The following is a 12,245-nucleotide window of genomic DNA, read 5'->3' as shown; positions in this document are numbered from 1 at the left end:
GACGACAGAAGGATGATCGTGCAAGCCGTCCATTTCAAGATGTTGAAGCACCAGAAGGAAGAGCTGGAGGCGGAGGAGGCAGCCGAGGCGGAGGTAATGACAGATTGAGCGTGGAGTCTCGGATTGTCGGTCCAGCAGGGCAGAAAATACAATTTTTCACACGGACTACCGTACTTATATTCTTTTGTGATCAGGCATGTAAACACTATGGATAGTGGCCCCTTTTTGGTTGTGACCGGGGCTGATGTGATCCGTCGCGCGTGTTGTGATCGGACGGATTTGAATTTCAAATTGCCCATACTAACGGACATTTAGGGGATAATTTTGAATGGTCGGCTCACGTACCAGTGTCCTCGGACTGGTCCCCGTCGGTCCGTTGACGGATGCGGTGTCCGGTTAGGGGGGTCATCGTTGGAGATGCCCTGACCATTACAACTACTTTTCTAGAGGTTACAATCTCCATCACCAAGTTAATGTATCTATCAGGAAATCCTTTTCTCGCAAACCAACATGTGGTTGGATGGTCAGAAGGATAGTGGTATCCTCAGTCCATTAGGGTTCAAGTCCTAGGCATCTGTGGCGACTTCGTCAATCTCAAAATGATGTGTCGGCTCAGTCCCTCGGAGGTGCTCATAGGGGTAGAATGTGCATGTGTTCATAGGTGTGAATGTATGTGCATATGTATGACCATCTGCATATGCATTGTGTTAAAAGAAAGGAAATCATTTTCTCTCTAATAAGTATAATTTTTTTAAAGACCACTTAATATTATCATACATTTTAAAAATCACTACTATAAAGAAACATCATTTAGTTTTTTTTTCAATGGATCTCATGCATGACTTCATGAAGTAGTACAACTCCATCCAGGATGTATCTTCTTTGAATTGTTTGAAGGCCAAGAACTTCTTTGTCTTGAATCCTACACCTTGATGTATTGTTTGTGCGTGCACGATCGTCAACGTCAATTATGTCTTGAATGGGTGGTACACCTTGAGGTCAGACTTGATGCCGGCGATGGACCCCGCGGCGGCGGCAAGGGAGATGGCGAGGCATCCGAGGCTGAGCATCTGGAGGCACACCCACTGTGTGCTCCACTTGGGCACCTTCTTCTGCACCACGTACATCTCCACCGGAAAGTAGACGGTGAGCGGCCAGAACCCCAGCGCGCCCAGGAACCCCACCACGTCGTTGAAGAAGGGCAGCATCATGGACACCACCGTCGTCGCCACCACGAACGCCGTTCGCCACGTAGCCCGGAACATGTTCACCTTGTACGTCCTGAAGAGCGGGACCTCGACCTCGCCGGTGACGAACGTGGACTCCGGCCACCTCTTCGCCGCCCATTTCTCGACGAAGGCAAACAGGGGCTGGCAGTACACCTGGTACGCGCCGACGAGGTGGACGACGATGGCGGCATTGGCCACATCGAGGAGCCAGAATGGCTCGTAGAACCCAAACCCCGTGAGGAGGTTCCCCGGCGCGGCGTCGCCGAAAGCCGCGTAGCCCATGCAGCCGCAGAGCATGTAGAAAACCGTGGTCACCGCGACACTGACCATGGTGGCGCGCTTCATGACCGTGGACTCCGACGGCGGCGGCGCACGGATGGTGTCCTGGATTTCGATGAGTATGAGGGAGTAGGAGTAGGCGAACGCAATGTCCCCGAACGCCTGCGTGCTGCGCCACACCTTCTGCATCGGCGTCACCGTGCCGATGCTGATGCCGGTCAGGCTACCCTTCACGCCTCCGTTTGCTGCATGCATGCAGACATCATTGGTTAACACATTGCTCAACAGGATCTAGGGAGTGCTTTCGTCGATCTATCAATATGTATAAGAGTCACCTACCTATGACTTGGACGATGCCGAGGCCGAGGCCGATGGAGGAGTAGGTGAAGGACATGGCGGCGGCGAGCATGGAGAGCCAGGAGATCTGGTCGAAGTCGGGGATCTGGGAGAAGAAGACCTGGGCCACGCCGAAGATGATCATGTAGGGCACGCTGGAGACCTTGCAGGGGTCTGCGTGGCCGTTGCCGTGGAAGCAGTTTGCCCTCTTGATGGCCAGCATACTGATGGAGGCGGCGATGGTGTAGCCGATAGACACCCCAACGATGTTAGCATACTGCAGCACCCCGCAAATCTGCACCTTGACGCCGCTGAGGTTGGCGTTGACGGCGTCCATGTAGGTGTAGTTGCGCTTGCCGGTGCTCTGATCGCCGGAGCGGTAGCAGTCGGCGAGCAGCGAGGAGGTGAAGTAGGTGACGAGCGAGAAGAGGAGCATGACGGCGGGGCCGGCCACCCAGCCGAGCTGCGCGATGGCCCAGCCCAGCGACAGCACCCCGGACCCGATCACCGCCGTGATGATGTGCGAGCTCGCCGTCCACATCGTGCCTGCGCACATCGGCATCGGTACTTCAGAGTGAGAAACCAACAATCAAGTATTGTATTCCATCAGATGAGACAGGGGTTTTACGTACCGGTGCGCTTGTTGCGGCCATCGTCGTCCACCTTGGACCCAGCGGTGTGGCCGAGCTCGGCGGCGGCCACCTCCATCGGCGGGTAGTAGTAGGTGGCCACGACCTTGTCCGCCATCTCGATCGACCTCTGCCTAGCTTAACTGCTGCCAGCAGAGCGAGTAGGCGTGCAGGTGAGAACTAATTAAGAGGAGGCCAGACCACAGTAAGTGTAGTGCACTCTGCGCGCTAGAGATGCGATCTTGTGCAGCGTGATCTGCAGAGACCGAGTAGTAAATGTTTGCTGGCGAGCGAGAGAGCGCGAGGTGGTGGTGGGTGCCTGGCCTGCCTCTGGGTGCCCGGGTTACCGGTGCAATTTATAGGAGGAGCCTGCGCACTGCGCATGGTGGGTGCCGGCAGCCGGCCTGGACCTGTCGCCGAGGGGCCGCCGCTGCCCGGGATGGCTGGCGAGGACGCGGGAAGCTGCTGCTAGTGCTCGGACTGGAAATCCAGACCCTCTTTGGAAACAGAGTTGACGCATGTAGTAATCTCAGCATTTGCTAAGCATGGTGGAGGTGGACATGACAGGGTGGGTAGTCTTCCGAGAAGGGGCCAACCATCACCTTTTGCCCTACGTCGTCGGCACAGCAGTCGACTGTTAGACTATGTATAGCTTCTGTACCTATGTACGTATATGGTACATATTGTAACACAACTATTATATATAATGAGATAAGCCACCCCTAGAGGGTTGTGCTGGTTCCCCAAAACTTATTGTCTTACATGGTATCACGCTAGGTTACGATCGCTTCCGCTTCTAAACCCTAATACCCGCACCGCCGCCGCCGCCTTCACCGCCGCCGCCGCGCCACCGATCGCGCCGCCGCCATGTCGAGCGCCGCCACCACCGGTTCCACTGCTGCGGGCTTCCTCCCAGCCTCTCTTGCGGCTCTGCTCAACCTCCCGCTCGATGCCGTCTCTGTTCCGGCTCCGATCGGGACAAGGAGCATCGGCTCCGTCTTCTCCACGCCGCCGGCGCCCTCGCTTGGGCGTGACCTCGTGGTCCACACCGCGGCGCCGCCGTCCGCTGCGGACTCCGCAGGCGTCGTCCCGCCGCTCCTGCCGCAAGCGGATCACACTGCCCCGCTGGCGGGGTTGGCGGCGTCCGCCCCGGCCGCGGGCCTTGCATCGACACATCAGACACATGCTAATTGCTCACAGCCGGCTAACGATCATACCTAAGCCCACCACCCGTAGCTTTTTTAGCCAGTCAATGGTGAAACAGAGAATGCCTAACTTTCCACAGAGCTGCCCACCTCGTCTCGTGCATGAAAGCTAGATATGATAAGATCGCAGCAGTGCCAGAACTAACTTAGTAGCTACCTCGCTCCACCCTGGTGAGTGCATTTCGAGTTAAAACAGTTACAGTACCTTTCTCTGCAGGGAACTCCTGGACCAAGCAGGGCGGAGCACCGGAGGCAAGCACGGCCGGTCGAGAGGCCTCGGCGAGAGCTGATCGCTCGTTGCTGCTGCGGTGGTGGTGCTCCGTCTGCATCGACCGGCTAGGTGTTTTATAGGGGAGAGGCTGTACGTGCGGCGCCGGCATTTCGGGTCCATCCTTTTCCCCTTGGGCATCTCTTCCTTTCTCCGCCCACTCGCATCGCATGGATCCCAAAGTGCTCCGCCGATCATGCGAGCGTCGGATGGCTCTCCGTCGTCGTATCACGAATTCTTTACGACTGCAGTACCATGATTTTTCAGTGCTCGAAATCAATAATCCTACACCTACAGGCAATCAACAGGAAGTTACGGACCTCCCTTCTCTTCTAATCATACCTCCGCCCCCTGATTTTCAGGGGTGGACCGGTGCCTCCCAAATTGACCAATGAAAGAATGCCTCGTCACCCTGTAAACCACTCTCCCCCGTAATTTCCTGTAGATGTAGCATTACTGGCTCGAAATTGATGCCCGGTTCGTGGAATCACTCATTGCGCCCGGTTTTTGACCGGCCCAGAACCTGTGGAGGACAGGCGACGAACATCTCCTTTGCGACGGAGGGCCGGAGAGCCGTCCCTTTAGTTCGCGTGTGTATGAATTAATTAGCTAATCCCCGTTTGAACGTGAACATGCCACACATTTTGTAGACTAATACTACTCTACTAGTTAACACGAGCGGTTGCTCGGTCTAGGAATCGCGTGATATGATGATGGCCTGACAAGCAGCGTTTAAATTAGCTCAGTATCATCTAATCGTGTGTGGGTCGACAATGACTTTTGGTTCAGAGAAAGAAAAGCAGCGGCTGGAACTGTCCCTGGCCGGGCCTCTTTTTGTCCTGACCAGCATTTGTGCCCGTATAGCTTTACTCGAGTGGCATGACTATGTTTCAGGATAACAAAACTGAGCATGATCTGTGAAGGCTAAATTAACTAGTCCAGGGAGCGGCTTGCTAGCTTGTACATTTTTGGTTATCCACGATCAGAGGGTTGGGCAAGCTAACAGCACAACAAAATAGAGAAGTATCCGGCCGAATAAAGCTCTAGTGAATATTTTTTAGGGAAAATTTTGTTTTTGCCACTCTAGATTTTGCCAATTTTTCTTATGCCATTCTAGATTTTAACATTTCACTTTTGCCACTCTTAGATTTTGACAATTATCACAATTGCCATTCTGTGGCAAAAGCAAAATAATTTTATTTTATTTTTGCCACTCTTAGCTTTTGACAATTATCACAATTGCCACTCTCAACATTTTGCTTTTGCCACGGGAATGGCAATTGTGATAATTGTCAAAAACTAAGAATGGCAAAAGTAAAATGTCAAAATCTAGAGTGGCATAAGGAAAATTGGCAAAATCTAGAGTGGCAAAAACAAAAATTTCCCTTTTTTTAGGGAAGTAAATTTTGGCTGGATCTAACCGATCCTCTAAATTTAGTGGAGTAATTTTTTTGGTCAAATGCATTTCATTTTCGGGCACCGAAACAAATTTCATTGTTTTTTTTATTTCATTAAATGTTATTTTAATACATCGTAGTACATAATTCACCAATTCTTCGCTAAGAGAACCGAACCAAAAAAACAAGAACCACAATTAACTTTCATAACTACTCCCACTAGTTGGATTAATATTTTCTCTATGTCTTCATCTTGAACATTGATGATTCTCTCAATTGGCTTCTCAAGTTTGCACACTTCTTTCTTTTCCAGTTCCAACCAATTCGACATTGTGTTGCCTCTAGTCTTATCTCTAGTCGCTACTTTAGCAAGGAGTGGACGGATATCTATCAAATTTCTCATTATCAATAGATCGATGTAATCTTCTTCCCAAATACCAGAACTTGAATCCATTCTACACACAATTTTGAGCAAATAATGAGCCACAAATTGTGACTAATCTGATGAACGACTTGATAAACAAGCACTTATTCCATCTTTTTTGTACTTGAAGAACACCCATCAGGATGTTCTGGCGTGGTCAAAACTCGGTGCACCACCTGCCGCGGGCAGTCATCGCACTTGATGACCGGCAACTGGGAGCCGACGAGTTGGGCTAGTGCTGAGCCCGACCGACGGCTATGCGTGTCTTTGTCGGTGGTTCGCCATGAGTGAGATTTGAGCGGCTAGAGGAGGAGGCCATACCTACATGTGGTGTAGAGTCGTTGCCAGGTTTGTGCGGTTCGATACTGGCCAATCCATGACAAAACAACTGGATGCATTAAACCCAACGACGGCGGCGATAGACGTAGATCGGTCGATTTATGCGTCGGTGACAGCGAGAAAGAGAGGCTCAAATCCGGGTGTGCGAGGACCTCGACGGGGCCTACGAAGCATCGATAGTGGCGGGTGGTGGTCAGCGGAGGCAGGAAGGATGATGCTGGCGCCTGGCGTAGATGCAGCGCAGAAGTGGGGTGAGTGAGATTATGAAAGGGAACAGAGTTTTTGCTCAAGCGCTGGGCGGCCAACTAAATATAAGAGCAACCAGGCGGCGGAGTAAAATTTTACTCCACTATTTGATTTTGGTAATCGACTATATGCGGGTTAAAGGAATAAAAACAAAAGTTTACTCCTGTATAGCCTTCTAAATCGGCGGCTAGAGTTGCTCTAAGCATTGTTCGTGAGCAGCATTCCAAATCTATGAAAACTAAATTAACTAGTCCATCGAGTGGCTGTACATTGTAGTCTTTGTATTTTTAAAACCCACTATCGAAGGCTAGGAAACCTAAGCTTCATTCTGATCCATTTGTAAATTTGTAGAGTTTTGTGAAACCTAAGCTCCTAAGGCCATACAAGCTTAGAACCTGAAACGACGAACTTACATGGTTTTGAGACTCAAAACTACAGTTTCAAAGTTATAGGACTAACACACCTGTAATAGTTTTAGGTCTATAATTACAGTTTCAAATTAAGTCATAGAGCTAAACTGACACATGTTTTAGGACTTGCTTCCTTCATCCGGGTTTATTAAACCTCCTTTCATTTTGAGCCAAAGTTTGGTCATTAATTTAACTAATAAGATCTAAAGCATACATCACAAAAATTATATAATGGAAAACCTCTTTCAAATACAAATCTAACATTATACTTTATGTAGCATATATGTTATATACTCCCTTTATTCCCTTATACAAGGCCACTATAAAAAATACAATTTACATCTATACAAGGCCATTAACTATAACCGAGGAAAAAATTAATGATGCTTTCTCTTAGTACCAACTGTTTTAATATTTGCATGCATGTAGCCATAATGACATTGTGCTACTTTCTTCTAATTCCTTCCTTGAGGACATGTTGGCACACTAATGATCTCAATTAACGAAAAGAAAAGTGGACTTCCAAAATAGTCATTAAATTTTGCCTTGGTACCTATGTTTTGAGTTTGTGGCCTTGTATAAGGGAATGAAGGAAGTATTTATAGTCAAATACTTGGTCTAACTTGAACCCAAAATGTAAGAAGGCCTAATAAATTCGGACCGAGGTAGTATAATGCATTTTACTCAATATTCAATGGCTAAAATACAAAGAATGAATGCTCACCTTCAATAAAAAACAGACCCAAATGATAAGTGACACACGTATGAAACGAAGCATTTCAGCCCTAATGTTTTTTTACAACTAAAGTTGTCATCAAAAAGAAAAACAAACCAAAGAAAAAACTGAATCTTATCATCCAGAGAAATGTTACCATACTTGACAACTAAAATTGTCATCCTTGCGTCACTAAATTTACCTAAAAACATTAGGAGTTGCCGTGTTTTCATGCCATTACACTTATGGAGGTAAAAAAAAAAAGGACGAAGGCAGAGCAGACATAGCCGCCGCTGAGCTTCGCCTTTCCCAAATCGAAATTGAGAACGAGGATCTCCCAACTCGGAAGCAATGGCCGCCGGTCATGCCAAGCAGTGGACAAGCATAGCACGAGGCCGCCGATGCCGGTGAATCCCCTCGAACGTGCTCCACAGGCACTCACCATCTCAACTTCTCAAGTCCACAGGTACCGCGCCCCCTTCATCTGTGTAATTTATCCCCTATAATCTGGATATATAATCTGGGGATGACCGTCGACTATTTCATATTCCTCATCGTTTGTCCAGAGGTGAAATTCGTCATCTCTTAATTGGTGCATCAGATCTGCGAGTTGGAACTCAGGATGCCGCCGTCGAGATCTAGAAAGCGCACTTCGGCGCCGCCGGCCACGACTGCGCGCGCAAGGAGGTGCCGCCGGCCTGCGGCGGTGCCATTGGACGATGTCGCTGGCGCAGTGGCGCCCCCGTTTTCTTCCCCCCTCTGGGCGTCGCTCTCAGAGGATTTGGTTTGCGAGATAGCCTGGAGAGTGCTCTCGGGCGATATTCTGGACTACGTGCGCTTTCGCGCCGTTTGCACCAGCTGGCGGTCTGGCACCGTCTGCCCGCGGGGCCGCGGCGTCGCCGATCCGCGCTTCTACCCGCGCCGCTGGATGATGCTGCCGGAGGGCCATGGCCTCTACCCCGGCCACAGCAGGCTGCGCGGCTACGTCCGCTTCTTCAACCTTGACACGGGAACCTTTGTCCGTGTCAAGCTCCCGCTGTTCAACAGCCACTGCGCTCTTGACTCGGTCGACGGCCTCCTCCTCCTCCTGAGGGACGAGGACACCGGCATCCGCCTCGTCCACCCGTTCACCGGCGACATCGCCGAGCTCCCACCACTCGCCACCCTGCTCGCGCAGCTAAAGAACGACCCATCGGTCCCTCATGGTTCTGATCCTTACTGGCGGTGGTCCTTAATCAGATACTGCGTCTGTGCTACCGTGTCCTGCAGTGCCGGAGCCATCACCGTGATGCTCGTGTTCCGTCATCTGCGACGTGTTAGCCTTTGCTACCTCCGAGGACCAAGCAACCAAACGTATCAACTAGTATTACAGATCGATTACACATGGATTGCAGTGAACTGAACCAAGTTTCAGCCGAGCCAAGGTAGAGTTGCTGAACGAGTCATATCACGACACAATCTCAGACAGCATTACAGAGACCAGACAACCACAGCATATATCAACCAGAGACTGATCAACAAGACGCAAAGCAGAGACAACCACAGCATATATAAACCAATAACACTGTGTCTTTGCATTGTGTAGGCTGCCATTCTAATGTATGTATCGTTCTCTGTTCTCTTTCATCTTCCATTGGATTATCATTGGGAAGGTCAAAAGAAACAAAGTGTTATTGGTTTTCTTTGGGTATAAGTTGCTAAATGAGTGTTCATCTTCCATTGGATTATCATGGGAAGGTCAAAGAAATAAAGTGTTATTGGTTTTCTTTGGGTATAAGTTGCTAAATGAGTTAAACCAGAAGTGTTTTTTGGGTTAGTCCTGCATGAGTTATGTGGTGCTAATTTTGCTGGGTTCAGTTGGGTAGTCGAACTTGGAAATTAATATTTGTAAGCCAAGTTATACATGTAGATTGGGTTTGTATGGAATTTTTAGGTTCTCGCCTACTGGTGAGCCGCAATACCCTTGCCAAACTGGCAATTGTTTTGTGTCGACTATTTTAGCAGAGTTCATTTCACATCTTATTTGGCAATAGGATGTTTGCTTCGTCAGGTCCAGAACATGATGCAAAATGTCTGGACACGTCAATTGATATTTTATCTAAAAACATCTAGCACTTCCTCTTTTGCAACATGTCGATTGATATTATGCTATATCATACTAAATCATGCTGATACTAAAAGTGGATAATTCCTCCATCACCGGTTGAGTACCCAATTATGGGGCTTAACGCGCCGCCGACCCCCGCGTCGCCTAGGAGGCGACTCGGGGGAACCCTAGCCCGCCGCGCCGCCACCCCCTCTCCCCGGCTCCCCCTGCCGCGCCGCCGCCGGAGGAAACTGCCGGGCGAAGCCCGCGCGTCGGACGGCGGCGGCGGGGCTTCCCGCTCGCGCGCACGGCGAGGGCTCCAGGTGGGGGAGGCTCGGCCTCCGGCGCTGCGGCCGCCGCGACGCTCCCGGGCGGCCCTTTGCTCCGTCTTGCGCTCCTCCTCCATCAGCCCTTGCAGCGCCGCGCGGTGGCATCCGGCGGCGGCTGCGTTTGGCCAGGCGCGGGCAAGCCGGGGCGGCGGCCCCGGGATCGGCGGCGGCGCTGGTTCTTCCTCTCCCTCGTCGGGAGAGTGGGGGGCGGCGCTAAGGCTGGCCATCTTCGATCTGGTGCGGCGCATCTGGTGGCGTGCGGCGTGCCTGTGGGTTCGGCCGTGAGGACGGCGAGCCGTAGGCGTGCCAGATCTGGAGGTATTGCCCCTCTCCCTTCCATGCATCCCTTCCCAGTCCCCGGGTCAGTTTGGATCCTGCCGGATCCACCTCCGGTGTGTTTTGGTGGAGCAGATCGGTGTCCGGGGGAAACCTTGGCTGCCTTAGGCTGACCGGCAGCGGCGACGCCGATTTTCGGCGCCGCTTTCCTCCTTGGGGGCGTTGCTGAGGGCACCATCTCTCCTCTCCAACCCATGTCCGGGTGAAAGCCCAAGATCCGCTGCGGATCGGGCGTCGGCGGCGCCCTAGGCACCGTAACCTTCTTGGAGGCCACGCCAAGGACATTGGGATCGGATGGAAGGGTCTGCAGGTGAGGGGTGGGGGTGTGCTGCCTCCCTTCGGTGGAGCGGTGTTTCGTTCTACATATTCTTGGCGGCGGCTCTTGGCGGCATGGAGCAGCGGAGGCTTGGCGTCAGATGTGTGGTGACGGACACGCGCAGGAGGTCGACGCTGTCTGGCGTCGTGGTGGCGTCGGCGGCAGCGAGACCGAGCAAGGCAGTTACAACAGTACAGCTCTGAAGATGGATATGTGGTAGGTGGTTGTGGCGGCCTCATACCCGGCAGGCGCCCTGGTTGAGGAGCACGCCGGACTGGTGGGTGCCCATACCCGGCAGGCGTCCAGGTTGGGACCTCAGGTCTTAGATGTTAGGTTTGGCTGCGAGGTCTGTTTGGTATTAGGCCCAGACCATCAGCGCCCCTTCATCAGTTAGATAGGAGTAGCGACAGAGGTTGCGAAGATGGTGGCTTTGGTCTTACTGTTGTACGACTTTGTAAGGTTTTGTGCTAATAATTAATAAAGTGGCCGTATGCATCGACTAGATGCAGAGGCCGGGGGCATTCCTCCTTTTCGAAAAAAAAACCTTCTGAGGATGTTGGTCCAGAATAGAATTGCGGAGTTCCACACTGAGCTGGAGCCTCTGCCCACCAAAGCGCTGGAGAATCCTTGCATCAAGCACGCAGTTGAGCTCGAGCAGTCCCTTATGGAGGGCGCCTACAACCACGTGCTGAGTGCTCGACAAGCTGTGCCGCATGAAAGTTACGTATACTTCATGGACCTTCTAGCCAAAAGAGTAGTTAGGTAAGTGGGTTTGTGTCGCTACCTCTTCATGTGTGATCTGCCGATTTACTCCTTATGCAGTCCATCACTGTGACATTTGCTGCACGCGCAGAGACAAAATAGCTGGGTGCAGCGAGAAGGGATATGATTACTTGTCGATAAGTAACGCGAAACAAATGCTTATGTTCAGCTCTGACGAAGAACCACAACAGTACATCTCAGAGGTAAATTCTGTTTCCATCAACCTTTTGTGTTCTGGTGTGAATTACCTGAGATACCACCATGAGTTCTCAGTATGATATCGTTGGCAGGAACACCCCGAGAGGGATGTTAGGAATGGCCGGGTCTTCTTCCAGAAGGCGATGGAGTCTCAGCCCTGTAAGGAGACACCGGCGATGCCCGCCATGAACAAGACCCTTGGCTATGCGAAGGAATTCGAAAGGACAGTGTGATTTGCTTTTTTATTTCATCTAGACTGTAAATTGCCATGAAGAGGTGGATTATTGGATCGTCCTGTAACTCAGTTGTACTACTTTGTTAAATCATTTGTTTCACCATTCAGTTTCCAAATTGCTCTACAGTCTACACACAACCGCAAAATGTCCCTTAAAATGGCAATGAAACCATATCACACAGACATCCGGAGTCCCAGAAGGCCAGAACCAGAAGGATCTACGACCGATCTTCAGATAAATGGATCGCATCTAACATGTCCAAACTCCCAAAGCAAACCTTCAGAAACCCCCATCTTCTAATGAATGGGTGTAAGTTTCAGTAGTAAGGTCCAGGGTCTAACTATGTGAAAGCACCCGTGAACTACATGCTGGCAGGAAACATGGCATGCTGGCAGGAAACATGGCATGGATAAAAACATCCAGTTTGATCCCCCCCCCCTCCCCCCCTCTGATGGTGCAAAGAAAATCCATCCACTGGCTTCTGGGTATGTAAGGGCCCACTCAC

General features: G+C 51.0%; 3 protein-coding genes across 4 annotated transcripts; 2 read left to right on the top strand and 1 right to left on the bottom strand.

The window, feature by feature from the left end:
* Nucleotides 1–809: 809 nt before the first annotated feature.
* Nucleotides 810–3,994, bottom strand: LOC119269949 (amino acid permease 3-like). 2 transcript variants are annotated; one of them, XM_037551896.1, is made up of 4 exons: nt 3,884–3,994; nt 2,477–2,616; nt 1,848–2,390; nt 810–1,753 (listed from the first exon to the last, which is right to left on the bottom strand). In XM_037551896.1, the coding sequence occupies exons 2-4, from the start codon at nt 2,589–2,591 to the stop codon at nt 969–971; spliced, it is 1,443 nt and encodes a 480-aa protein (XP_037407793.1). In that variant the 5' UTR covers nt 2,592–2,616; nt 3,884–3,994; the 3' UTR covers nt 810–968. The 2 variants fall into 2 exon arrangements, with proteins under 2 accessions (XP_037407793.1, XP_037407794.1); XM_037551897.1 differs by having other exon boundaries at nt 2,477–2,619; nt 3,884–3,980.
* Nucleotides 3,995–7,740: 3,746 nt separating this feature from the next.
* LOC119272533 lies at nt 7,741–9,434 on the top strand. The gene is made up of 2 exons (XM_037554003.1): nt 7,741–7,943; nt 8,079–9,434. The coding sequence occupies exon 2, from the start codon at nt 8,100–8,102 to the stop codon at nt 8,877–8,879; it is 780 nt and encodes a 259-aa protein (XP_037409900.1). The 5' UTR covers nt 7,741–7,943; nt 8,079–8,099; the 3' UTR covers nt 8,880–9,434.
* A 1,612-nt stretch (nt 9,435–11,046) lies between these two features.
* On the top strand, nt 11,047–11,785 carry LOC119272532 (26S proteasome non-ATPase regulatory subunit 8 homolog A-like). The gene is made up of 3 exons (XM_037554002.1): nt 11,047–11,306; nt 11,398–11,509; nt 11,597–11,785. The coding sequence occupies exons 1-3, from the start codon at nt 11,098–11,100 to the stop codon at nt 11,735–11,737; spliced, it is 462 nt and encodes a 153-aa protein (XP_037409899.1). The 5' UTR covers nt 11,047–11,097; the 3' UTR covers nt 11,738–11,785.
* Nucleotides 11,786–12,245: the final 460 nt, after the last annotated feature.

Source organism: Triticum dicoccoides, chromosome 3A (assembly GCF_002162155.2).
Source record: "Triticum dicoccoides isolate Atlit2015 ecotype Zavitan chromosome 3A, WEW_v2.0, whole genome shotgun sequence".
Classification (NCBI taxonomy): Eukaryota; Viridiplantae; Streptophyta; class Magnoliopsida; order Poales; family Poaceae; genus Triticum; species Triticum dicoccoides.
Note: the sequence above shows the minus strand (reverse complement) of the source record. Positions and strands in the feature narration are given on the sequence as shown.